Source organism: Mobula hypostoma, chromosome 11 (genome assembly GCF_963921235.1).
Source record: "Mobula hypostoma chromosome 11, sMobHyp1.1, whole genome shotgun sequence".
NCBI classification, from domain to species: Eukaryota; Metazoa; Chordata; class Chondrichthyes; order Myliobatiformes; family Myliobatidae; genus Mobula; species Mobula hypostoma.
The window spans coordinates 94,136,179-94,164,109 of record NC_086107.1 but is presented as its reverse complement, the minus strand read 5'-3'; the positions used below and the strand labels follow the sequence as shown (position 1 = coordinate 94,164,109).

At 47.2% G+C, this 27,931-nt stretch overlaps 1 protein-coding gene across 1 annotated transcript in view; it reads left to right on the top strand.

Annotated features, from left to right (window-relative positions):
- Window positions 1–25,113, top strand: part of LOC134354354 (transcription factor Spi-B-like) — a 42,888-nt gene extending 17,775 nt beyond the window's left edge. Inside the window, exons 2-6 of the mRNA XM_063063295.1 lie at window positions 4,896–4,920; window positions 10,936–11,029; window positions 11,451–11,647; window positions 16,231–16,393; window positions 22,615–25,113. Coding sequence (XP_062919365.1) covers window positions 4,896–4,920; window positions 10,936–11,029; window positions 11,451–11,647; window positions 16,231–16,393; window positions 22,615–22,934 — 799 coding nt within the window. The 3' untranslated portion in view covers window positions 22,935–25,113. The remainder of the gene's footprint in view (window positions 1–4,895; window positions 4,921–10,935; window positions 11,030–11,450; window positions 11,648–16,230; window positions 16,394–22,614) is intronic.
- The last annotated feature ends 2,818 nt before the right edge of the window (window positions 25,114–27,931 follow it).

Here is a 27,931-nt window from a genome sequence, read left to right as displayed (position 1 = left end):
ATGATCATTGAGAGAGCAGGTTACAGGGAAATGGAGACGGAATGGCATTGCTCTGAGAGATGGCCTAGACTTGATGGAACGAGTGGCTTCTTTATAACTACTTTTAAAATAGGAGAATATTTAGATTTTGCCAGGAGAAGTGGTGGATGTGGGTTTGATTTCAACATTTAAGAGAAATTTGGATGAATACTTGGATGGGAGTGGCATGGAGGGCTACAGTCCAGATGGGACTAGGCAGAACAACAGTTTGGCAGGGACTAGATGGGCTGAAGGGCCTGTTTCTGTGCTACAGCTCTATGAGAACAAGCAAGAAAATGAACAGGACTAGGCTGCACCACCTAGAATGACTCCCGACTCATTTCAGGACAGCCTGTACTGATTGTAGGAACATGGAGACCATTCAGTCCTTCAGGCTAGTTCCCACAGCAACCGTCAAAGGCGCTGTGCCTGGTATCTCCAACTACCCACTCAGTTTGCAATGACCATGTACACTTGTCAGGGAAATATTAATGATTAAAGATTAGCTTTATTTGTCACATGTACATCAAAACATTGAAACATACGGTGAGATACGTCATTCACAGTCAGAGTATGTGCTGGGGACAGCCCGCAAAGTTTCCTGCACTACAGCATGCCCCCAACTTACTCATCCTAACCTGTACGTCTTTGGAGTTTGGGAGGAAACTGAAGCACCCGGAGGAAACCCACACGGTCTTGGTGAGAACGGTCAAACTCCTTATAGACTGTGGCTGGAATCAAATCACGATCTTTCAGCTGCCGTTGTAAAGCATTACGTCAACTGCTGTGCTACCATGCTGGAAGATCACACAGGCAGCATCCCTTTTTTTTTTAGCATGTCTAATGAGGATAGGTTGAGCGAGCTCGGGCTTTTCTCCTTGGAGCGAAGGAGGTTGAGAGGCGACTTGTTAGAGGTTTACAAGATGATAAGAAGCATAGATCGAGTGGACAGCCAGAGACTTTTTCCCAAGGTGGAATTGGCTAATATGAGGGGGCATAATTTTAAGGTGGACGTGAGGAAGTCTGCAGACGCTGGAAATCCAAAGCAACGCACACAAAATGCTGGAGGAACTCAGCAGGCCAGGCAGCATCTATGGAAATGAATAAACAGTCGACGTTTTGGGCTGAGACGTTTTGGGATAATTTTAGAGTGTTTGGGGGAAAGCACAGGGGTGAGGTCAGAACAATCACAGATTTCTATAGTAAGTATGAAACACTTTATCAAACTTACTAGATAAATTTTGCAAATATATATACTGCATATTTTTGCTTTATGATTGTGTGATTTTTTTTTACACGGAGAGTGGTGGGGGCAGGAAACACCTGGTCAGGGGTGGCGCTAGAGGCAAATACATTAGGAGCCTTTAAGAGACTCTTAGAAAGGCACATGGATGATAGAAAAATGGAGGACGATACAGGGGGGGGGGCGGGTTACATGAATCTTGGAGTCTATTAAAGGTTTGACAGAACATAGTGCTTGTACTGTGCTATAGTTTCCATGTTCAATGTAAAACTGACTTCTGGACGTCTGTAAACTTGTAACCTGGGGATGGCATTTAGTGATGATCTTGCACGGTGAGTGTGTAACACACCAGATCCCTTGAAGACATCAGAGCGGTCAGCCAGCTTGAGTAGCAGCGTTTAAGTACGGGAAGCATTTGGATTGAGGCTGCAGGGTGAATGGGATTCCTCTGGCTGGCGGTCAGTGCTTGTAGAATCAGAGGGGAACTGAACAGAGCACCTTGTCATATGTTGTAGTGACTGTAGTCATTTCACAAATATGGCATGGCAGCAACTTTACTTTCTTAGAAGTTTGCATAGATTCGAAATCTCATCTAAAACTGACAAACTTCTATAGTTTCTAAAAACTTCTGTAGATATAGAGTATCTTGACTGGTTTCGTCATGACCTAGTGTAGAACCTATGGTTGTGTGAGTTACTGTTGCCTTCCTGTCAGCATGAAACTTTCTGGCCATTCTCCTCTGACCTCTTTCATAAACAAAGTGTTTTCACCCACAGAACTGCCACTCACCGGATGTTTTTTTTTTGTCTATCGCACCATTCTCTGTAAATTCTCGAAAATCCCAGGAGATCAGCAGTTTGTGAGATACTCAAACCACCCACCTTGCCTGGCGCCAACAATAATTCCATGGTCAAAGTCACTTAGGTCACATTCTGATGTTTGGTCTAGACAACAACTTGACCAAGTCTGCATGCGTTTGTACATTGAGTTGCTGCCACGTGATTGGCTGATTAACTATTTGCATTAACGAGCAGGTGTACAGTTGTACCTAATAAAGAGGCCAGTGAGTGTATTTTGAGATGACCTGCAGTGGGAGATACTGCTTAAATGCAGAAAGTGCTGGAAACTCTCTATGGTTCAGCATCTGTGAAAAGAGAAACTGTTTTTGTTTCAGTTCTAGAGTCTGCTTGTTTTTATTTTCTATTTAAATGTAGAAGCTGTTTAAAGGCGTTTGGACAGACCCTTATTCAGGCAGGGAATAGAGGGGTGTAGTCCATGTGCAGGGAGGTGTGCAGTTTAGTTTGGCATCGTGGACAGCACAGAGATTGTGGGCTGAAGGGCCTGTTCCTGTGCTGTTCCATGTTGTATTTGCTTATTTGGAATTGAGGCTGGAGTGACTAGAAACCTGAGATCTTGGTAGTCTGGTCAAAAGTGTAAGGCAGTGCCTGAATGTGCCCAGTTAAAGAAGGAATCAGAATTTTCCACTACTTCCTTAGAAGTTTGCAAAGAGTTGGCATGTCACCTAAAACTTTAGCGAACTTCTATAGATGCACAGTGGAGAGCAGTGTTCCCTGTAATTTGTAACGGCCAGAGTGCACAAAAATCTTGTGCTGTGCAAATTTTTTGCTCAGTGAATTTTATATATAGAGGTATTCATCTTACCAGCCAGCAAAAAACTGTCAATAAGATCTTTGATCTCCTCTGGGTTTATTGTTTTTGCTCTCGTTCATCTGCACTCTCATAAAACATACCTAGCAGGCCTGTAGCAGGTAATGAAGGATTTTCTCGCCACAGCTTTTGCACACCGTCCATATTAGATTAGATTAGATTCAACTTTATTGTCATTGTGCCGAGTACAGATACAAAGCCAATGAAATACATTTAGCATCCGACCAGAAATGCAAAGAATAGTGTTATTTACAAAATAACTGCGAATAAAAAAAGTGCTACAGCACACAAATATAAAAGTACTGAGACAGTACAATACGGATGCAATACTGCTTAGTCCATATGTGATTTGCTTGCCAAATGACACTTTAAAAAGTCAAGTTTCCAAGTATCACTCCACTTTCTGTATTGGTAACACCAGTTTCTGTACTGTACATAAATATTTCTCTTAGCTGCACGTTCTTGATCTCATGAGCTGTCGGTGTAGCAGTTTCTACTGTTTCATTAAGCCATTCCACTTTAATTGAACTAGCAGTTCTTTAGCACTTCATACCCTTTGTTTCTTTGGAATTCGACATAGTGAATCAGTAATTTCTGAATGAAAACAGTATAAATAAGCCCAGTTCTAAAATCTGCAAACAAATCATCGCAAACACATGTTGTCAACACAGTCTTCATCAGAAACCGGAAAATGTGATTGTGTATGATCGTGAAATATACTTAACGTGCCAATGGGGTAGAAGGTGACAACCTTTTGTGCGCAGTTTAAATTCCTCTGCGTGCTGGTAGCAAAAGATGTGTGCGTGCACACCTTGGAGGGAACTTTGGTGGAGAGTATCCTGACTGGTTACATCATGGCCTGGTGTGGAAACACCAATGCCTAGAAATGGAAAAGTCTATAGAAAGAGGTGGATAAGACTCAGTCCATCACAGGCAAAGCCCTCCCCACCAATAAGCACATCTACTAGGAGTGCTGTCACAAGAAAGCAGCATCCCATCAAGGACCCCCACCATCCAGGCCAAGCTCTCTTCAGGCTATAACCAACAGGCTGGTAGTGTCGAGAGCCTTTGGTCTCACACCACCAGGTTCAGGTACCGTTATTACCCTACAACCTTCAGGCTCCTGAACTGGCGTGGATAACTTTACTCACCACAACTCTGAGCTAGTTCCACAACCTACAGACTCACTTTCAAGGACTCTACAACTCATGATCTACAACTTAAATTCTCAGTCTTATTTATTTATTTCTTATCTGCACGATCTGTCTTCTTTCGACCATTGGTTGTTTGTCAGTCTTTGTTTATGCGTAGTTTCATAAATTCTATTGTATTTTTTATTTCTCTGTAAGTATCTGCAAGAAAATGAATCACGTTAGGATACGGTAGCTTGGGTAATAAATTTACTTTGACTTTTGTCAGATTTACTAGCACTGATATGTGGCATGAAATTTGTTTGTTTTGTGGCTGCAATGCAGTTTAAAGCTTTAACTAAGGAGAACGCACCCGCCACTGTGGAGACTCCTCTCACTGACACCTCCCACTGCCCCATCGGGGGAGTTGATCTGGTTTTGGAACAGGGTACTCCCAGAACGGAACCGTTCCACACTTGTTGGCATCTGTACCCCTGAGGATTATGTCAGCACTGGAACAGTGGGGAGTGGGAGGGGTCTCGTACTTTTCTGCTGGTGGCTAGTTCAAGATTCAAGATTGTTTACTGTTGTTCTTCAGTACAGAAGTGTAAAGGAGAACGGGAATTACTGTTACTCCGATCTGATGCAGCAAAAAAAAAACACAATAAGCATAAAGATTACAAAAAAAAACACAATAATTAAAAATATAAAAGCAGTCATATAAAACAGAATGTAAAAGTAACTGTTATATACACAGACTGGCTGAATGTACATATGGTGATGCTTGGTGATGTGTTAACATTCCTAATATTCTTTTATTTTTGCTTTTTTTCTAGGATTGAACCGTCACAGATTTCTATAGTAAGTATGAAACACTTTATCAAACTTACTAAATACAGTTTGCAAATGAGTGTACAGTTTTGCCTTATGATGGGTTTGATCTTGTTTTTTAAACACAGAGAGGTGGGTGTGTGGAACGTCATGCTGGAGTGGTGGTAGAGGCAGATACATTAGGGGCGTTTAAGAGATAGGCACGCGGATGATGGGAAATGGAGGGCTATGCGGGAGGGAAGGGTTAGATTGATCTTGGAGTAGGTTAAAAGGTCAGCACAACATTGTGGGGCTGAAGGGTCTGTACTGTACATTTTCCTGCTAGCTCCATCCACCTGCGACTGGACCATAGCCTTCCATACCCCTCTCATCCATGAACCTATCCATACTCCTCTTAAGGAACTAGTGGGAGTCACCTGAGGGTCACGGGAGCAAGACTGCTGGGATTGCTCTGCCAGACACTGGCATGGCCTCGATGGGCTGAATGTCCTTCTGTCTCATTCTAATGCTGCAGTAAGATTTGCTTCATAATACGATGCTGTGTGTTCTACAGGAGGGAAGGGTAGATTGATTGAGAGTGGGTTAAAGGGTCAGCACAATGTTGTGGGCCAAAGAGCCTGTACTGAACTGTAATATTCTAAGAATCTGCAGGTTTTCTCTTGTCTGTGTTGTGATGTTCTGTGTTCTGGAACCCAGAATCTGTGACTCTGGTACACATCTGAATGGCATCCACATGGAGTCCTTTGCTCTCTAAACCCCTCACCTCCTCATTCTGCCTTCTTTCCAGTCCTGATAAAGGGTCTCGGCCCAAAACAATGATTGTTTATTCCTCTCCATGGATGCTGCCTGACCTGCCGAGTTCCTCCAGCATTCTGTTACTTCATTCCTTCTTTTCCCCACATTACCTGATTTTTTTGACTGTCACGGCGATGGTTTGAGCATTTGTAGGCTCTGGGCCTGTACTCACTGGAGTTTAGAAGAATGAGGGGGATCTCATTGAATGCTACAGAAGATCGAAAGGCCTAGATAGGGTGGACGCGGAGAGGATGTTTCCACTGGTGGGAGAGTCTAGGATCAGAGGGCACAGCCTCAGAAAAGAGGGATGTCCCTTTAGAACAGAAATGAGGAGAAATTTCTTTAGCTAGAGTGTGGTGGATCAGTGGAATTCATTGTCACAGACGGCTGTGGGGGTCAAATCATTGTATATAGAAAGCGGAGGTTGATATGTTCTTGATTAGTGAGGGGTTATAGGGAGAAGGCTGAACAAATTGGCCAAATGGCCTAATTCTGCTCCTGTATCTTATGTGGTTAAAAGACCGGGCCCAGTCCTACACCATGAACCACGGTTCACAACCACTACAGAATTTATGTACTTGCATCTCCAGGCCCTTTAGAGTGTTGTCCCAGTATCATTGCCTTGAAGATATTGGCTGAAAGATTGCGTATGAAACTAACAACGTACTCGATGAGTAAAAGAATCAGGAGGGACCCAGGGCAGCTTTTCTTCATTAGCCTGATTTGTCAGATGCACCTCGAAACGTACAGTGAAATGCGTCGCTTTGCGTTAACAATCGACACAGTCTGAGGACGTCCTGGGGGCAGCCCGCAAGTGTTGCCACCTTTCTGGCTCCAACGTAGCGTGCCCACAACTCACAAAACCCCTAACCTGTATGTCTTTGGGTTGGAGAAGGAAACCGAAGCGGGTGTGGAGAACGTACCAGGTCCTCACAGACAGAGCTGAGAACCGAACTTCGATCGCTGGCACTGTAAAACGTTCAATGAACTGCTGCGTTACTGTGCCTTCAGTACCCATACCCACTCCACAGGAGCGGGCAAACCTGGTAGCTTTTGCACTGGACACCCTAAAGCCCATGAGAGAGTCAGAGGTGGTATCAGACCCGAATGGAGATTGCTTGCGGTGGGCATCCCTCTGTCATGACTGTCAGCTTGGGCTACTGATAGACCGATGGACCCAAGAGCAGGCGGGTGTTGCAGATGTCTGCAGGAGTTTACTGCAGTCAGTCTTGTTCCCTGTATATTGGTGCTTCAGTGCTGTGGTTTGTACTGTCAGGTGCAGACAGGAGCCCACTATATTTCAAAGGTTCCAGAAACTGTACTGAAGATTATTAAAGGAAACCAGGAACATCTCATTGGTACATTCATCTTACAATCTTGTCTTTCAAAGTTTTTGCTTTCTGAGTATTTGTCTGATTTCCTTAGAGAGTTAAAATTGGGGAAGTTAATATTGAACTTGTGTCCTGGAGGCCAAAGCCTGCCTATTCTTGGGTCATGTGGTGTACTCCAGCACAGCCCCAATGCACCCAGCACAGAGCCCAGCCTATGTCCAGCAGACCCATCAGATTCCAGAACTCCAAGCACAGCTCCAGCACAACCAGTCCAGCTCCAGCACAGCGTCAGCACAGAGCAGAAGCAAGGGCCAGCGCTGTTCCAGCACATACAGCCCAGCCCCAGCACGGCTCCAGCACATCCAACATATCACCAGCACTCCCAGCACAACCAGTCCAGCCCCAGCACACAACCCAGCCCCAGCATGGCTCCAGCACATCCAACATATCACCAGCACTCCCAGCACAACCAGTCCAGCCCCAGCACACAACCCAGCCCCAGCACGGCTCCAGCACAGAGCCCAGCCCAGCCCCAGCACATCCAACATATCACCAGCACTCCCAGCACAACCAGTCCAGCCCCAGCACAACTCCAGTGCAGAGCAGAGCCAAGCCACAGCTGATATTCGGGCGGGGCGGGGGAGAGGGCAGGGGTCACATCAGCACTGACAGCGGGCTTCTCTCACACAGTGGCTTCGGTTAATGGTGGGGTCCAAGGCATAAAAGAAGATTGGGGACCCCCCCCAGCTCTAAACTCTTCCCATCCATCTGCTTATCCAATATCCTGTGTTTTTCAGTGAACTGCTTAGCTTTACCGCGCCCTGTTTCAAGGAATGTGTCCGTAACAAAACTGAAAGAAAAAGCCTCTCATTTCCCCTTCTGACTCTTTCTCAATGATCTTGTCGATCAGTTTTCCGGTGGGCAGCGGAGCATGTGACTTTCCGTCAGGAGGTATGTAATAGGCTGAAGCCCATTGCTCAATCCTCTGCCTCCAAGGGAGATGCTGCCAGCACAGACCTGCGTTAAAATATCCAGGGACAGGGCATGCTTGAGATTTATTGGAGAGCCCAAACCCTGCCATTTTTATGACCTGCCTCTCCACGATTGTATCAGATTTACTTATCGCATGTATGTTGAAACAAAAAGTGAAATGCATCGTTTGCATTAACAACCACCACACCCAGTGTGTGCCGGGGCAGTCTGCAAGTGTCACCTCACATTACGTCAGCAACGTAGCGTGTCCACAACAGAGACAAAACAACAACAGCAAAACAAGCCGCCTTCTTCCCTCCACGTGCTCACAGACACAGAAATCCAACCCTAGGACCCGCCGTCTTCAGCCTCCAGCCTCCGGCCTCCAGCAGATTGGGCATTGGCGGGCATTGGGCCTTGGACCTCCCCTGAGGACTCGCTGAGATTGACAGACTCGGGAACGTGGCCATCGAGGCCTCGACTTCCAGACTTCTGATCAACCTTCGGTATGGACCCCTGAATCTGCCGATGACGATGGATTCGGGGCCTGGATGAGAACCCAAACTCCAGACCGTGAACTCCAGTGACGGGACCCTGAACATTAGGCCTCAAACTCCAGTCTCACTGATCTGTGTACCTTGCTGGCGGGGGGCACGGGGGTGGTGGGGGTTCACTGGCCCTCGTGCCTCCTGCCCGTACAGAACTCCATTCCCCAAACCCATCGTTGACACGCTGACATTGAATGCGGTCCCTCCAGCCATTGGCAGAAGGGCCAAACAGTTGAGGCCTAGGTAGGCAGGAGCCAGACCACTTGGTTACGAGCTAACACTCGGCACCACAGAGACTGAGGGAGGCAGATCGCGGTCAGCGAGGGCAGGGGCATCCGCCCATTCAAATTACTTGCACACTCCATTAGGCAATCTCACCCAGCTCCTGTCCCCACTGAGAGCACTGGCAACATAGATAAGAGTGTCACAGAGATGCGAAGAGGAAACAGATGGGAGCGTGGGTTTACTGTCCACCTGAACCTGATGCAGAAATTGGCAGCCAAGATGTCTGGTGTGCTCGAGCTCAGAGCGAAACAGCACACCAACGTCTGTTGGGGAAACATTCAAATCCAATGGCCGGCTGCCAGCCTTGCGTACAGGAGCTTGAACTGAGTGGTGGTTTTATCGGAGAATGCTTTAATTCCTCGTGGTGTTCTTGCCTTGCTGCTTGGCCAACACTCGCGTGCAGTGTGGACAGAATACTCCAGTTCTGAAGGTAGGGATTAAATAGAAACACTTCCCCCCCACCTTCCGTTGGCACAAAAATTAAATCCACAAGAAGGGTTCCTGTCTGTGCCAAGCCAGTTGCTAAACCACAGTAAATATCAGATTCTCCACTAAGTAACACACACAAAATGCTGGAGGATCTCAGCAGGCCAGGCAGCATCTATGGAAAAAAAGTACAATCGCCATTTTGGGCCGAAACCCTTCAGCAGGACTGGAGAAAAAAAGCTGAGGAGTAGATTTGAAAAGGTGAGGGGGAGGAGAGAGAAGCACAAGGTGACAGGTGAAACCGGGAGGGGGAGGGATGAAGTAAAGAGCTGGGATGTTGATAGGGAAAGAGACAGAAGGCCATGGAAGAAAGAAAAAGAGGGAAGGAGCACTACAGTGAAGCAATGGGTGGGCAAGGAGATAAGGTGAGAGAGGGAAAGGGGGACGGGAAATGGAGAAAGGGGAAAGTTTGGGGAGGCATTACTGGGAGTTTGAGAAATCGATGTTCATGCCATCAGGTTGGAGGCTACCCAAATGGAATATAAGGTGCTGTTCCTCCAACCTGAGTGTGGCCTCATCACGACAGTGGAGGAGGCCATGGATGGACATATCGGAATGGGAATGGGAAGTGGTATTAAAATGGGTGGCCACTGGGAGATCCTGCTTCTTCTGACGGACAGAGCACAGATGCTCGGCAAAGCGGTCTCCCAATCTACGTTGAGCTCATATAATTTATGTTCCTTCTCTGTGCCGTATGTACCGATGGGCCTGTGATGCTGTTGCGGGCAAGTTTTCGTCCGAGGTACGGGTGGAAGGGGATACTGTAAAGTGGCATTAAGAGGAGTTTAGACAGACACAGGGAATAGAGATACGGATCAGAAGATATTTAGTTCAATTTAGCGTCATGCTCAGTACAGACATTGTGGGCTGAAGGGCCTGGATGTGAGCTGTACTGTCAAAGCAAGGATGTAATGCTGAGGCTTAATTAGGCATTGGGCAGATCACATCTGGGACAAAATAAGCAGCTTTAGGCCCTGTATCTGAGAAAGTAGGCGCTGGCACTGGGGAGGATCCAGAGGAGGTTTATGAATATGAGCCTGGGAATGAAAGGGTTAAAGTGTGAGGAGCATTTAAATGGCCCTGGGTCTGTACTTTCCGGAGTTTGGAAGAATGGCTGGGGAGGGGAATCTCAACTTAAACGCACCGAATACTGGAAAGCCAAGCTAGAGTGGACGTGGAGAGGATGTTTCCAGCAGTGGGGGAGCCTCGGAGCAGAGGGTACAGCCTCAGAATACAGCAGGGGTGCCCACCCTGGGGACCACAGAACCCTAGCTTAATGGTATTGGTCCATGGCATCAAGAAGGTTGGGAAGACCTGGAAAGGAGGGACGTCCCATAAGAACAGAGATGGGGAGGAATTACCCTAATCAGGGGGCAGGTAATCTCTGAAATCATTGCCACAGATGGCAAGTTATTTCAAGCAAAGATTGATAGATCAGGGCATCAAAGGTTACAGGACGAAGGCAGGAGAATCGGGTTGAGGGGGATGATACATCAGCTGTGATGGAGTGGAACAGCAGACCTGATGGGCCGAATAGCCACTCCTATGGGTTACGGGGTTATGCTCTGTGTTCATCGGGCAATGAAGAGTGATTGAGTAAAGCTAGGAATTGTGTTTCTTCTCTACAGTACCCTGACACGGTGTCATACGAAACGGACGCATACTGCAAGCACCCAGCCACACTCTACTCGTATTATGTGGCCGATCCCGAACAGCCTACAGGTGGGTGTCAAACCCCTCGGGGTGAAGCGTTTGCAACCCTGCCCGCGTCTCCCCACGGGTTTAAGTCCCTGATCCAGTCAACGTCCACTCTTTCCCCGCCCCTCCCAAAAGAACAGTGCCGCTGTTGAAACGCAGCGGGAGCTGTTGCGCTTGACCACGGCGTCCCTGCCTCTCTCCCGCACTGGCGGAGGCTTGTGCTCGTTCCCTCATCTGCCCCTCGCTCTCCCGTAACGTTCTGGGAGCGTGGGAGGAAACTGGAACACCCCGGAGGGAGGCCGCGCGGTCGTGGAGGGGAACGTGCACTCTTCCCACGGACAGCAGCGGGAATTGAGTCACGATCGCTGGCGCTGTAAAGCGTCACACCACTCTACTGTCCGGGCCGCCCACCACCATCTAACGGGCTGCCTCTGTCTGCACGCAGATCATTACTGGACTGGGACGGAGCACCACGCCATTGGCTACGACCACTTTGATGGCGGGCAGTTCACACAGCTTCAGAACGTGGCCGTCTCCCACCTTCAGAGCCTGTACCCGCAGTTCCCTCTGGAGGTGGTGAGCAACCCGGACCCTCCACTGCCGAACCACAACGCCTGCCCCTTGGACGAGGAGTACAACCAGGTACGTCTCTCTTTTTACAGGAAAATACCTTTATTGCAAATCATCATGGACCACTACCGTCCAGCCCAGGCTCTCTTCTCACTGCTGCCATCAGGAAGAAGGTACAGGAGCCGTGGGTCCCACCCCACCAGTTATTACATCAGGCTCCTGAGCCAGAGGGGATAGCTTCACTCACCTCAGCCCTGAGCACATTCCACAAACTATGGGCTCACTTTCAAGGATTCTACACCTCATGTTCCCAATACTTTATGTATATATATCTGTTAGTCTCATGAGACCATGGATTTGCGCCTTGGAAGGTTTCCAGGGCGCAGGCCTGGGCAAGGTTGTATGGAAGACCAGCAGTTGCCCATGCTGCAAGTCTCCCCTCTCCACAACACCTATGTTGTCCAAGGGAAGGGAATTAGGACCCATACAGCTTGGCACAGGTGTTGTCACAGAGCAATGTGTGGTTAAGTGCCTTGCTCGAGGACACAACACGCTGCCTCAGCCAAGGCTTGAACTAGCGACTTTCAGATCACTGGATGAATGCCTTAACCACTTGGCCACGCGCCAACACTCCCAATACTTATTTTTATTTATTTATTGAGATACGGCGTGGAATAGGTCCTTACAAGCTGTGCCATTCAGCAATCCCCTGATTTGATCCTAGCCTAATCACTGAACAATTTACAATGACCAGTTAAGCTACTAACCTGTACGTCTTTGGACTGTGGGAGGAAACTGGAGCACCCGGAGGAAACCCACGCGGTCACAGGGAGAATGTACAAACTCTTTACAGGCCGTGGTGGGAATTGAACCCAGGTCGCTGGTACTGTAAAGCGTTGTGCTAACCTCTACACTACCATGCCACCACTATTATTATTTTGGGTATTGGACATCAGCGATTCATTTTTTTAACTGATAGGGTGAGGGGTGACCTCATTGAAACCTATAGAATGGTGGAAGGCCTTGATAGGGTGGAATGTGGAGAGGATGTTTCCAATGATGGGAAGTGTCTAAGACCAGAGGACACAGCCTCAGAATAGAGGGTCGTCTTTTTAGAAGGCAGATGAGGAGGTATTTCATTAGCCAGAGAGTGGTGAATCTGTGGAATTCTTTGCCACAGGCAGCTGTGGAGGCTAACTGTTTACGTACGTTTAAGGCAGAGGTTGACAGATTCCTGATTGGTCAGGGCATGAAGGGATATGGGGAGAAGGCAGGATATTGGGGCTGAGAGGGAAATTGGATCAGCCATGATGAAATGGTGGAGCAGACTCGAGGGGCCAAATGGCTCCTATATCTTCTGGTCTTTTTGCACACTTCATTGTCCTTTGTATATTGGTTGTCTGTGTGTGCAATTCTTCGTCGATTCTATTGTGGTTCTTTGTATTTACTGTGAATGCCCACAAGGAAATTAATCTCAGGGTTTATATAGTGACAGGTTTGATAAGTTTACTTTTAACGTTACAATACTACAAAATATTACAAGCACGTGGACTCTAACAGTGAGTAACACTATTACTACACAAGCCAAATTAAATTAACATGTTCTCATTTCAGTCAGGATGGCATTTATCCCCTGGAACACCTCCATGGTAACCTCCGACACCATGTATTCCCTCTCTGCTGTTACTCTGGGCATGGACATACCCCTGGAACTTGGCCAGGCAGTTCGCCTGGATGGGATGCTCCACTGCCCTATGGATAGCTACAGTATCTTTGCCAACCCCAGGGGAAAACTTACTAGGACATCCTCATCTGTCCTTCCTGGATGGCCATCCATAAATGGGGTGGGAATGACAACCATTTTCATTGGGTTTAGTGGACAACCCTCTGGGATTTCCCCCGTCTCCCCAAGTTGGTGTTAATCTCCTGCAGTTTGAGAGGTGAAGAAAGGGAATTGCAGGGCAGTTGTGTCACTTTGGTTCATTAATAGTGGGGGAAGTAGAGGAGAAAAAGGCTCTCTAATGGGCTAATGGGGATATGCCCATTGGGAATTGGATTGTTGTGTGACCAATAGCTGGCAGGTAGGGACAGAAAAGTGAAAGGTCAAAGGGCAAGTGATGATCTCTCTCTCTCTCTCTAGAGAAACATTGAAACAGAAATAAAGGGGATTTGTTATTTGAGTTTATAAAAGAAAAGGCAGTGTGGTGGTGTAGAGATTAGCTAATACATTAATACAGCACTGCCAATCTAGGTTCAATCCCTGCTGCTGTCTGATAGGAGTTTGTATGATATCCCCACGAAGGTGGGGGTTTCCTCTGTGTGGGTTTTCAACCTCTCACTGCTACGGACGGAAGTTCCCACTTGCTTCAAAAAGGCAACAATTATACCAGTGCCTAAGAAGAATAATGTGGGCTGCTTTAATGACTATTGCCCAGTAGCACCCACATCAACAGTGATGAAATGCTTTGAGAGGTTGGTCATGACAAGACTGAACTCCTGCCACAGCAAGGACCTGGACCCGCTGCAATTTGCCTATTGCCACAATAGGTCAACAGCGGACATAATCTCAATGACTCTCCACACGGCTTTAGACCACCCCTGGACAACACAAACACCTATGTCAGGATGCTGTTCATCGACTATATCTCAGCATTTAGTACCATCATTCCCACAATCCTGATTGAGAAGCTGCAGAACCTGGGCCTCTGTACCTCCATCTGCAATTGGATCCTCGACTTCCTAACCAGAGGACCACAGTCTGTGTGGATTGGTGATAACATCTCCTCCTCGCTGACGATCAACACTGGCGCACCTCAGGGGTGTGTGCTTAGCCCAATGCTCTACTCTCTATATACACATGACTGTGTGGCTAGGCATAGCTCAAATACCATCTATAAATCTGCTGACAATACATCCGTTGTTGGTAGAATCTCAGATGGTGACAAGAGGACGTACAGGAGTGAGATATGCCAACTAGTGGAATGGTGCCGCAGCAACAACCTGGCTCTCAACGTCAGTAAGACAAAAGAGCTGATTGTGGACTTCAGGAAGGGTAAGACAAAGGAACACACGCCAATCCTCATAAACGGATTAGAAGTGATGAGGGTGAGCAGTTTCAAGTTCCTGGGTGTCAAGATCTCTGAGAATCTAACCTGGTCACAACATATCGATGTAGTTATAAAGAAGGCAAGACAGCGGCTATACTTTATTAGAAGTTTGAAGAGATTTGGTACGTTAACCAATACACTCAAAAACTTCTATATTTGTACCGTGGAGAGCATCACTGTCTGGTGTGGAGGGGCTACTGCTCAGGACCGAAAGAAGCTGCAGAAGGTTGTAAATCTAGTCAGCTCCATCTTGAGTACTTGCCTACGAAGTACCCAGGGCATCTTCAGGGAGTGGTGTCTCAGAAAAGCAGTGTCCATTATTAAGGACCTCCAGCACCCAGGGCATGTCCTTCTCTCACTGTTACCATCAGGTAGGAGATACAGAAGCCTGAAGTCACACACTCAATGACTCAGGAACAGCTTCTTCCCCTCTGCCATCTGATTCCTAAAGGGACATTGAATCTTTGGACACTACTTCACTTTTTAAAATATACAGTATTTCTGTTTATGCACGTTTTTTAAAAAATCCATTCAATACACATAATTGATTTACTTGTTTATTTATTATTATGTCTTATTTTATTTATATTTTTCTCTGCTAGATTATGTATTGCATTGAACTGCTGCTGCTAAGTTAATAAATTTCACATCACATGCCAGTGATAATAAACCTGATTCAGATTCTGATTCTCTGGGTGCTCTGGTTTCCTCCTACATCGCAAAGGTGTGTGGGTTGGTAGATTAACTGGTCATATGGGTGTAATCGGGCTGCACAGGCTCATTGGGATGGAAGGGATGTTCCTGAACCTGATGGTGTGAATGCTGAGGCTCCTGTACCACCTTCCTGATGGCAGCAGCGAGAAGAGAGCATGACCTTGGTGATGGGTGCTACTTTCCTGTGACAATGCTTCGTGTAGAGATGCTCAAAGGAGGGGAGGGCTTTACCCATAATGGACTGGGCTATATCCACTACTTTCTGTAGGGTTTCCTGTTCAAGGGCTTTGGTGTTTCCATACCAGGCTGTGATGCAGCCAGTCAATATACTCTCTACCACACATCTATAGAAGTTTGTCAAAGTTTTAGATGTCATGCTGAATCTTTGCCAACTTCTAAAGAAGCAGAGGCACTGTTGTGCTTTCTTCATAATTACATTTACATATTGAGCCCAGGACAGGTCCTCTGAAATTGTAACGGCGAGGAATTTGAAGTTGCTGACCCTTTCCGCCTCTGATCATCTGATGAGGACTGGCTCTTGGACCTCTGGATTCCTCCTCCTGAAGTCAATAATCAGCTCCTTGGTCTTGCTGACATTGAGTGAGAGGTTGTTGTTGTGGCATCACTCAGTCAGATTTTCAATCGCCCTCCTGTATGCTGATTTGATTTGGCCAATGGCAGTGATGTCATCAGCAAACTTGACGTGGCAATGGAGCTGTGTATCTTTATCTATATCTTCACCTATCTGTTTCTTTATCTCTGCCCCTATCTAGCTACCTGTCTTTCTCTATCTCAACCTCACCATGTCACCATGTCCTTTCCTGTATCCTGCAGGTGTTCCCGATGCTGTACCCTTCATACCAGACGTCCGCCGACACCTCCAGCCCCTCTGTATCGGAGGATGATGACTACAACGTGGGCAGCCCCGTGCTGGAGGTTTCCGACAGCGAATTTGACGAGAACATCCCTCCCAGGGAATCCTCAACACACGATGGAGGTCAGTGTCAACCAGTGGAAGCCACACCAATTCCAGCCTCCCAGTGGCTGCTGGAGCATGTGGTGATGGGGCTGGCATTTCGGGTCTGCATCTGGGGAAGGCACCAGATCCGAGAGTGGCTGTGGATGGGATTTCCTCGGATCATGTGCGAGATGGGGGAGTTGTTGTGCAGGGAAAGTGGAAAAGCTGGGCAGCTTCTCCTTGAATGAGACAACCGTGAGAGGAAACATGTTTGTGGAGGAACGTTGACATTATTCACCCCCATATCTATCTCCATTTCTCCATCTCTACCTATCTGTCTCCCTATCTCTTTACCTCTGTCTCTATCTATCGCCATCTCTCTATAATTATCTCTCTGTCTCTAACTGTTCCTTCCATACCACATGCCAACACCCACTAACTTGGAACACTCACCATGTCCTTTCCTGCGCTACTGGTAGATAGATAGTGCTACTGTGGGGAGGGAGGTGGAGAGAAGTGTTCGCCACACGTAAAAGTGGTGTCGTAGGCTGTGAAGATGGCTATCAGAAATTACAGAATGATCTCAATCGGCTGGGTAAATGGGTCAAGGGATGCCAAATGGAGTTTAACTTGGATAAGCGTGAGCGGTTGCATTTCGGGAAGATAAATCAGCGTAGGAATTTCCATAGTGAGTGGTAGAGCCAGGAGTTAGCCAGAGGGAGTGTGTTAGAATGGAGGGACCTGGGAGTCCATTTATTTGCCTCCTTTAAAGTGGAGTTACAGGTAGACAGTGGCGAAGAAGCCATTTGGCCTGTTGGCCTTCATTACTGAATATAGAAGTTGGGATGTTATGTTGCAGATGTGCAAGGCTGCATTTGGAATATTGTTTAGTTCTGGTCACCCTGCTATAGGAAGAAAAGCATCAACACAGAAAAGATTGACAAGGATCTTGCTGGGACTCGAGGGACTGAGGTATGGAGAAAGGTTGAATAGGTTAGGATTTTTTTCCCATTGGAACATAGGAAAATGAGGGGTGGCCATACAGAAGTATATAAAATCACGAGGGGGTATCAGTAAGGTGAATGCACTCAGTCTTTTCCCCAGGATTAGTGAATCAAGAACTAGAGGGCATAGGATTAAGGTGAGAAGAGAGAGCTGAGGAGAAACCTCTTCTCCTAGGGGGTGGTCCGTATATGGAATGAGCTGCCATGGGAATTGGTTGAGACAGGTGCAAATAACAACATTTAAAAGTCACTTGGATAGGTACATGGATAGGAAAGGTTTAGAGTAGGTATTCTCAACTTAGGGCCCATGGACCCTTTGTTTAATGGCATTGGTATAAAAAAAGGTTGGGAACCCCTGGTTTAGAGGGATGCGGTCCAATCGTGGGCAAATGGAACTGGCATAGGTGGCAATTTTGGTTGGCATGGGCGAGCTGGGCTGGAAGGCCTGGTTCTAAGCTGATGCTGTGCTGTGCGTTCTGTTGACTGCAGCTTGGTGTGAAGGTTTATTCTGGACCCTAGTGTTTGACTGCCCGCTGGGTTAGTTCCCAAAGAACATAGGCAAGAAAAAGGAACTGGTGAGAAATTTTTCTTTGGTTAAAGATGTGGGGCTGATGTCAGACCCATTACAGATCATGCTACCGGACGGTGTCACACATCTGATCAGTCTCCTTATTTGGCTTCACAACGTTGCTAATCGTAAACATGATTTGATGTTTTTTTTGCTCCTTTCCTTTGCGGGTGACTCAAACAGGCACAAGTTTCCACCGCATACATAGAAGCTCCCTAGGGCTTCGGGTGTGAGTGTGTCAGACTCTAGGGGAGGGGGGGGGGTGTTATTAAAAGAACCCAAACCTTGCACTTGTTCACCACATGTGTGTAGTTTAGTCACACATGGCTGCTTCATCTAACAAAATATCAAATTTTCTGATTTTGGGCAACTCACTCTTTTTTATCTGCAACGGAGCCAGACAGTTCCGTCCGCCATATTTTTGACTCATTCCCCCCCTACCAACACATTTTTAATATTCTTTTACTTAATAAGTATGTCTCACGAACCCCCCACCCCCGGCTCATAATAAAACAGGAAAACAGATTATTATCTGAATGGTGGCCGATTAGGAAAAGGGGAGGTGCAACGAGACCTGGGTGTCATTATACACCAGTCATTGAAAGTGGGCATGCAGGTACAGCAGGCAGTGAAAAAGGCGAATGGTATGCTGGCATTTATAGCAAGAGGATTCGAGGACAGGAGCAGGGAGGTACTACTGCAGTTGTACGAGGCCTTGGTGAGACCACACCTGGAGTATTGTGTGCAGTTTTGGTCCCCTAATATGAGGAAAGACATCCTTGCCATAGAGGGAGTACAAAGAAGGTTCACCAGATTGATTCCTGGGATGGCAGGACTTTCATATGATGAAAGACTGGATGAACTAGGCTTATACTCATTGGAATTTAGAAGATTGAGGGGGGATCTGATTGAAACGTATAAAATCCTAAAGGGATTGGACAGGCTAGATGCAGGAAGATTGTTCCCGATGTTGGGTAAGTCCAGAACGAGGGGTCACAGTTTGAGGATAAAGGGGAAGCCTTTTAGGACTGAGATGAGGAAAAACTTCTTCACACAGAGAGTGGTGAATCTGTGGAATTCTCTGCCACAGGAAACAGTTGAGGCCAGTTCATTGGCTATATTTAACAGGGAGTTAGATATGGCCCTTGTGGCTGAGGGGATCAGGGGGTATGGAGGGAAGGCTGGTACAGGGTTCTGAGTTGGATGATCAGCCATGATCATACTGAATGGCGGTGCAGGCTCAAAGGGCCGAATGGCCTACTCCTGCACCTATTTTCTATGTTTTCTATGTTTCTAAATTCATTTGGTCTCACCCTTTTGAAGATTGCTCCCTTGATTTACTGCTCCACCGCTCAATCTGCTGTTCCTTGTATGATAAAGATAATGACTTGATGTCTCAGTCTACCTTGTTATGACCCTTATACTTTACTTGATTGCAACTCTATTTTTCCCTTCGACTACCCCATCCTACTTATAATTTGTCTTGATGGCATGCAAGCAAAGCTTTTCGCTGGATCTCATGTGATGATAACAAAACCAATTACCTTCTCTGCAATCTCAAACTACCTTTGCTCCCTCTACCATGGTTTCCCAGTGCCTGACCATCTTAATTCTACTTCCCATTCCCATCCCATCATGTCAATCCAAGGCCTCCTCTTCTGCTGCAATGAGACCACCCCAAGGTTGGAGGAGCAACATGTCATATCACATCTGGGTAGCCTCCAAACTGATGGCATAAACTTTGAGTTCTCCAACCTACAATAATTTTTCCCCTCACCCCCTTCTCTTTCTATTCCCCGTTCTGGCTCCCTTCTCACCCCTTCTCTTCTCCTCATCTGCTTATCACCTCCCTCTGGTGCCCTCCCTCCCTCCCATTTTCCAATGGTCCACTCTCTTCTCCTATCACATTCCTTTTTCTTCAGGTCTTTACCTCTTCCACCTATCCCCTGCCAGCTTCTCCCATCATCACCCTCTCCCCTATCCCCCCACCTGCCTTCCTCACCTGGTCTCACCTATCCCATGCCAGCTTCTCCCATTATCACCCTCTCCCCTATCCCCCCACCTGCCTTCCTCACCTGGTCTCACCTATCCCCTGCCAGCTTCTCCCATCATCACCCTCTCCCCTATCCCCCCACCTGCCTTCCTCACCTGGTCTCACCTATCCCCTGCCAGTTTCTCCCATCATCACCCTCTCCCCTATCCCCCCACCTGCCTTCCTCACCTGGTCTCACCTATCCCCTGCCAGCTTGTTCTCCTCCCCTCCTCCCGCATGTCATTGGGAAGTGATTGGAAACTGGTTGGTCTCAGGGGAACTATTGATGAAAGAGGAATGGAGGGCTATGTGGGAGGGAAAGGTTAGATTGATCTTGGAGTAGGCTAAAAGGTAAGCATAACATTATGGGCCAAATAGCCTGTGCTGGGCAGTAGTGTTCTATGTTCTTCGTTTTTTCAATCTCTGGCTTGACTATATGCAGCCATCGGGCCTCCACAGCCCTCTTAGGTATAGAATTGCCCTGGGCATTCTCCCTTCTCCACTCTTCCATCAGATAGAAGGTACAAAAAAGCACAAGCCACCAGACTTAAGGGCAGCTTCTACCCTCCTGTTATAAGACTGGCTCCCTCAGATGATAAGGTGAACTCCTGACCTCACAATCTACCTTGTTCTGGCCTTGCATCTTGTTTAGTTTTGTGTTCTATGAAACTCAGGAGGAACGTGCAAACTCTGCCCACAGAGAGCGACTGAGGTCGGGATTGAACTCAGGCTAGAGGTTATTGCTTAGCAGTACTAACTGCTGTTTCACTCCCACGGGTCTGTTCACCTGTAGAGAGCTGACCTTGGCCCAGACTCCTGCCAGCTCATCCCTTTGTTGTAAAGTTCTCGTTTGCTGTTCCTCACTAGAGCACTTATCTCCCACCTATCCAGTTCCCCCTGCACCAGGGGTTCCCAAAATTTTTTATTACGCAAGTTGTCCATGGACCCCACGTTGGGAGCCCCTGTCCTGCACCCACCCCAGCCCTCATCACCGTTTCTTCCCCCCCACCTTCTCCTTCGCCCCCCCCCACAGTTACCATCTGCCCTCCCTACCTCCCTCCCCTTTCAAGTACCATCACCTTCAGCCCTTTGTCGCCTCTCCTCTCACCTTTGAGCCTCTGTTGCTATTCCCACCATCCTCTCCTCTGTCTGCCCATTACCCCTCCTCAGCTGGATCTACCCATCACCTGCTCACTCTTGCTCCTCCCTTCCCTATCACCATCACCTCTTTACACTGACTGTCTCCCCTCTACCTTTCAGTCTGTATCAAGGGTCTTGGCCCGAAATGTCAACTCTCCATTTCCCTTAGTACACGCACGCACAGGGACAACGAGAAGCCTACTGGAGCAGTATTACAGGCACATAAGTAGCAACACATCATGTACAAATTTGACAAGAAGAATATACAAAATTTACACAAAAAAACACAATTAGAACAAAAAAAGCTAAATTGGTCATAATGTTGATATTCTGAAGTAGTGGATAGGCTTTTGTCTGTTGGTTCAAGAAATGAATGGTTGAAGGGAAGTCGCTGTTCCTGAACCTGGAGATTCAAAGTTCAAAGTAAATTTATTATCAAAGTACATCTAAGTCAGCATATTCAACCTTGAGATTCATTTCCTTGTTTATATACTCAATAAATTCATAGTAGAGAATAACCATAATAGAATCCATGAAGGAACGCGCCAACCTGAGCGTTCAACCATTGTGCACAAGACAAAAACCTGTGCAAATACAAAAATAAAGAAATAATAATAAATAAATAAGCAAAAATTATTGAGAACATGAGACAAAGGGTCCTTGAAAGTGAGTCCATAGGTTGTGAGAACAGTTCAGTGATGGGGTGAGTGAAGTTGGGTGAAGTTATGCCCTTTGGTTCAAGGGTCTGGTGGTTGAGGGGTAATTGAGGTGTGGGACTTCATTCAGACTTCTGTAGATGGCATGGCCTGGGTGGTGGGCATCTTTGATGATGGACGTTGCCTGCTTGGGGCAGTGTCTCCTGTTGATACTACTGACGGTGGGGAGGGACTCTGAGTCCGCCAGCATTTTGCATGTTGCTCCAGGTTCCACCAAGGGCTTTCTCTTGTGTCTATTCCACCTCTTTGTCTCTTTGAGTCCAAATGACCCTCAGCCTCTGCCCTCTATCTCTCCCTCGAACTATTTTCTAAGAAAGGGCGTGCTGTCCTTGGAGATGTTCACGAGAACGATCCCAGTTATGAAAGGGTTAATGTATGAAGAGCGCTCGATAGCTCTGGGCTTGTACGCCCTGGAATTTAGAATGAGGAGGGATCTCATTGAAACCTATCGATTATTGAAAGGCCTCCACAGAGTGGCTGTGGAGACGATGTTTCCAATAGTGGGAAAGTCTAAAGAGGGCCCAGCCTCAGAATAGAAGGATGTCCCTTTAGAATAGAGATGAGGGGGAATTTATTTAGCCAGCGTGTGATGAATCTGTGGCATTCATTGCCACAGACGTGGAGGCCAAGTCATTTGGTATATTTAAAGTTGATGGGTTCTTGATTAGAAAGGGCGTCAGAGATTGTGGGGAGAAGGCGTGAGAATGGGGTTTGAGGGGGATGAGACAGCCAGAATACAATGGGCTGAATGGCCTAATACCGCTTCTGTGCCTTATGGTCTTGTGCCTTACCCTTTTCAGGTGCCCGGAAGAAAGTCCGTCTCTACCAGTTCCTGCTGGAGCTACTGAAGAGCGGAGACATGCGGGACTGCGTGTGGTGGGTGGACCGAGAGAAGGGCACCTTCCAGTTCTCCTCCAAGCACAAGGAGATGCTGGCCCACCGCTGGGGCATGCAGAAGGGCAATCGCAAGAAGATGACCTACCAGAAGATGGCCCGAGCACTGAGGAACTACGGCAAGACGGGCGAGATTCGCAAGATCAAGAAGAAGTTAACCTACCAGTTCGACGGCACGTTGCTCGGCCAGAAAAAGGTGGACTGTAAAGCCAGCTACATGCCCTAGAGTCCCTGGAGAGAGCTGGAACAGAGTCTAAATTTCATTGAGACAAGAACGCCGGTTTTAACAAAGCATTTACTTCCTTGTTCCCTTTTGCGATGTGTTAGTTTGTCTTAAGAGAGCGCTGTTGAAATTATTGGCATCTTGTTTTCCCAGGCTCATGGGCCGCGTTCATGGGCAGCGCTCCGAGTAAAGCTATAGTGACCTTGTTCTGCCACGTTGCTCAGAAGGTTAAAGGCGGTTGTTTAATAAATTGGGAAGCTCCACCCCCCCCCCCCCGGGGTAGATAGAAATAACTTTTGGGGTGCTTGAGATGCGAGATACAATGAGAAGTGATCAACTTAAAATTGTTAGCTCTTTCTCTCCAGAGGCTGCCTCGCCTGCTATTTGCAGCATTTTCTGTTTTTTTTTCATATTTGTATAGGGTAGGGGGTTTAAGTGGGTGGGGGAGGGAGGGGGAATAGTGATTGGAAGTTCAGCGAGGGGGGAGAAACTGGGCGTACTCTTGAAGCAATGAGCGAAGTTTGGAAGCACTTTCTTCAGCGAAGGAAGGTGAAATTGTGACGCTTCTGCCCCCCCTCCCCCAGCAAACCAAAAGTAGAAGTTGTTAACTCAGTCTGGCGATTTCCAGTCATTAGAGTCTGAATCCCCACTCGCCAGGGCTTTGTCAGAGGTAGACCGGTGGGGTGGGGGGCGCAGGTGTTGGAACTGGGGCTCCGATCAGCCGCGGCTCGCCATACTCTGACCCCTTCCTCTCCTGACGTCCTCTCTCTCTGATCCTGGCCCGACCTGAATCCGGATCGCTCCAGGACTAGAGGGTTACCATAAATTCTGCATATGCCGGAAATCTAGAAATTTATCAGCACCCACCAGGTACGACTTGGAAGACATAGGAGTAGAATTGTGCCATTCGGCCCATCGAGTCTGTTCCGCCATTCCATATTGGCTGATATTTCCCTCTACCTTCTCCCCGTAATCTTTGATGCCCACCATACCACTGCTGTCCGCATAGAAGGCAAAAAAAATCCTTGTAACCCATCAAAGTGCGGGGCGACTACTTTGAATAAGTCAGCGGATTTTAATTTTAAAAGCCAGTTTAAAAATTTTTAATTTTAATTTTAATTCAAATTTTAATTTTAAAATTTGGATTTCTTAAAGCCGGTCACAGAGAGTATTTGAGCACCGCCTCGGATTGATTCGATTGGTCTCATGCCCTGTTCATCCATCACGCAAAACAGATCCCCAAATTCCCTTTGGTCAACGCCCCATCAATCAGCCTTCCATATGTCCAATTGGGCATCTTGAATCGTTAAAGGGGCGGAGCCATTTGAGGGCAGCCCTAATCATATGGGTCCATGGTCGATGGGGGCCTCCCTGGTCAACACAGGGCAGATTTAGAGGGCAAGTGACATCTCGGAGGGGCAGCGAGCACCTAGCCCCCAGCTCTCGGTAGGGAGTCGATTTAAAATGAGCAAGAGTCTCACAGTGTTCAGTGTACACATTCAAAGTTGGCATTAAGTTGCTCAAAAGGGTCGGTCCATTCTGGAGCCGCGGAGGGAGTGGGGAGCCAGCGGGTCTCCATCCCGGAGACACCCGCAGAAGAAGCATTAAACGCGCGAAAGGATCCAGAGGCACCGGGGGTGGAAGCGAAGGATCAAATCCATAAAAATATCTCTACCAGGATGTTTGATGTAGCTGTATATATTCATGGAACTTGAGGGGAGGTGTGGGTGGGTTTTGGAAACGAGTTTTGTATCATTAAGAATCCAAGCGGGGGTGGTGGGTGGGGTCAGCTTCTGGTTTTGTTTTATGAGTCTTAATTATCTCTTAGTGTATTGTACAGAAAGTGCCCTGCTTCGAACTACCAAACCAGTGCGTCTGGCTATCGAACACCACGCAGTCCCACAGGGATGCCCGTTCACGGGGGTCTGAGGGTCCCTGCTTCCAGTGTCTTGGAGCATTGTCCTCACATACTGCCTTGAGGGAGTGTAGGGGGTCGGAAATATACGGGAGTTAAGCCAAGGTAGCCTTCTTTACCTCAGCTTTAGGCACCGTCCCGTCCATCCCGTGTTGTAAATAAATGTAAATACCACAAGTTTTATTCTCTTCGTACTAACTGTTCAGTCACGTCAGGAGTTTGATATGTTTGTATGTTTAACAAGATTAAACAGAGAATCGAAGTTTAGCAGCGGTCTTTGTCATTAGTTACGGTGCTCGGCACAGAAACTGTCTCTCTCGCTCAGAGTCTGCCCTGACCATTAACCGTAACACACGCACAATGCTGGAGGAACTCAACAGGTCAGGCAGCCTCTATGGAGAGGAATAAACAGTCGACGTTTCGGGCCGAGACACATCATTCATACTAATCGCCACTTTCCCATTTCCCATTCCCTATTCGACCAACCACCAAACATTAACCCAGCAACCTGCGCGCCTTTGGGCTGTGAGGGAAACCCCAGGCGGTCACAAAGCGAGAACATGCGAACTCTACACGGACAGCGAGAGCGGTCGCGATCTAACAAGGGTATCTGTAGCTGCGAATCGGCAGTTCTACTGTATCAACCAATTTACACACTTAACGCTGGGAAAGCAATGGGAATTTATTGACACTTCTCTATTTTTTCCCCAAAATAAATTTTAATGGAGGTTCAATAAATTTTAATGAGTGTCATTCAGGATAGCAGCAAAGCAGCAGGCAAAGGGTGCAGTAGAAGTTCAGGAGGATGCTACCAGGACTGGAGGGCTTGAGTTATCATGAGAGGCTGGATAGGCTGGGACTGGCGCGAAGAAGACTGACGGGCGACTTTATAAAACCGCGAGGGGCAGAGATAGGGTGAACGGTCACACTCTTTGACCCCCCCCCACCCCCGGGGTAGTGGAGGGTCAAACCAGAGTGCACGGGTTTAAGGTGGGAGGGGAAAGATTTAAAAGGGAATTTTTTCACACAGAGGGTGGTGGGTGTATGGAATGCGCTGCCAGAGGTGGGTATTTCAATTAAAAGACATCTGGATGGGAACGGTTTCGAGGGTTATGGGCTAAACACAGGCAGATGGGATTATCTTGGATAAACATCTTGGCCAGCACGGATGAGATGGGCTGAAGGGCCTGTTTCTGTGCTCTGTGACTCTATGGCATTCACATATCACTTCCAACTGTATCCTAAATACCACAGTGACTTGAATTTTCTTTACACAAACTGCATGAAATAAAAGTTTGTAACTTGTATTTTAATAAATTTTCATCAAATTATATTTATTTCTAAAATACACAGTAATTGTAATCGTTAACAACACGCAAAAAGCTGGAGGAACTCAGTGGACAATGTGACATGCCTTGTCCTATGTTTATCATAACTTCAAATCGATACTTACAACATGTCCACACCATTCCTTGTTCTTCCTTGAATTAAGATGTACTCTTAGACCATAAGACATGCGGCATAGGGGCAGAATGAGGACATTCAGTCCATCGAGTCTGCTCTGCTATTCCATCATGGCTGATTCATTATCCCTCAACCCCATTCTCCTGCCTTCTCCCCATAAACTTTGATGCCCTGACTAATCAAGAACCTATCAACCTCTGCTTTAAGTATACTCAATGACTTATCATCCACAGCCACCTGCGGCAATTAATTCCACAGATTCATCACTCTTTGGCTAAAGACATTCCTCCTCATCTCTGTACCAAATGGATGTCCCTCTTTTCTGATCCCTCTGGTCCGAGATTTCCCCACTACAGGAAACATCCTCTCCACATCCATTCTATCTAGGCCTATCAATATTTGATAGGTTGCAATGAGATTCTGCCCCCACCCCCATTCTTCTAAACTCAAGTGAGTACAGGCTCGGAGCCATCAAATGCTCCTCATATGTTAACCCTTTCATTCCTGGAATCATTCTCATGAACCTCGTCTGGAGCCTCTCCAATGCCAGCACATCCTTTCTTAGATAAGGTGCCCAGAATTGTACACAATACTCCCAAGTGCGGACTGAACAATGCCTAATAAAGCCTCAGCATTACATCCTTGCTTTTATGTTCTAGTCCTCTTGGAATGAATGATGAATGCTAACATTGCATTTGCCCTCCTTACCACCAACTGAACCTGCAAGTTGACCTAGACAGGGCCTGTGGTCCTTCCCTGAGGAGCCTTTACACTGGCTGCACTGAGTTTTAGTGCATTTCTCTGAATGGACCCTGGAGTGTGCTCATTGGTTCGCCTATGGATGTCTCCTTACGCTGCATGACCAACAGGTTTCGGGCAGACCAGAGCTCACATTTCACTGAGTTGGTAATCTCCAGCAACCCTTAATACCTGCCTCGGCACGTGTCCTGGGGAAGACCTTTAGACTATAAGACATAGGAGCAGAATTAGGCCGTTGCCCCATTGAATCTGCTCTGCTACTCAATCATAGCTGACATTTTCCCTCTCAAACCCTTCTCATACCATCTCTCCATAACATTTGATGCCCTGACTAATCAAGAACCTATCAACCTCCGCTTTAACTATACCCAATGACTTGGCTTCCACAGCCAACTGAGGCAATGAATTCCACAGATTCACCACCCTTGGGCTAGAGAAATTTCTCCTCATCTCTGTTCCTTCTATTCTGAGGCTCTGCCCTCTGTTTCTAGACTCTCTCACTACTGGAAACATCTGCTCCACGTCTCCTCTGTCTTGGCTTTTCGACATTTGGCCCGATTCTTCTAAACTCCAGCAGGTACAGGACCAGAGCCATCAAATGTTGCTTGTACATGAACCCTTTCATTCTCAGGATTATTCCCATAAATGGAACATCCCAGAGAGAGAGTTACAGAGCTGCCTAGACTAAACTTGGCAAGGATCACAGTTTCCTGGTGCAGATCGTCAGGAAGCACACAGTTCTCAAGGAGTTAGAGGCTGGTTTAATCCTCTCCAGCAAGGATTAGACTAGCAGCTGTCTCCTCAAGAGCAGTGGACTTGAAACTCCGGCTTAGAATCAGGTCTATTATCACCGACATATATT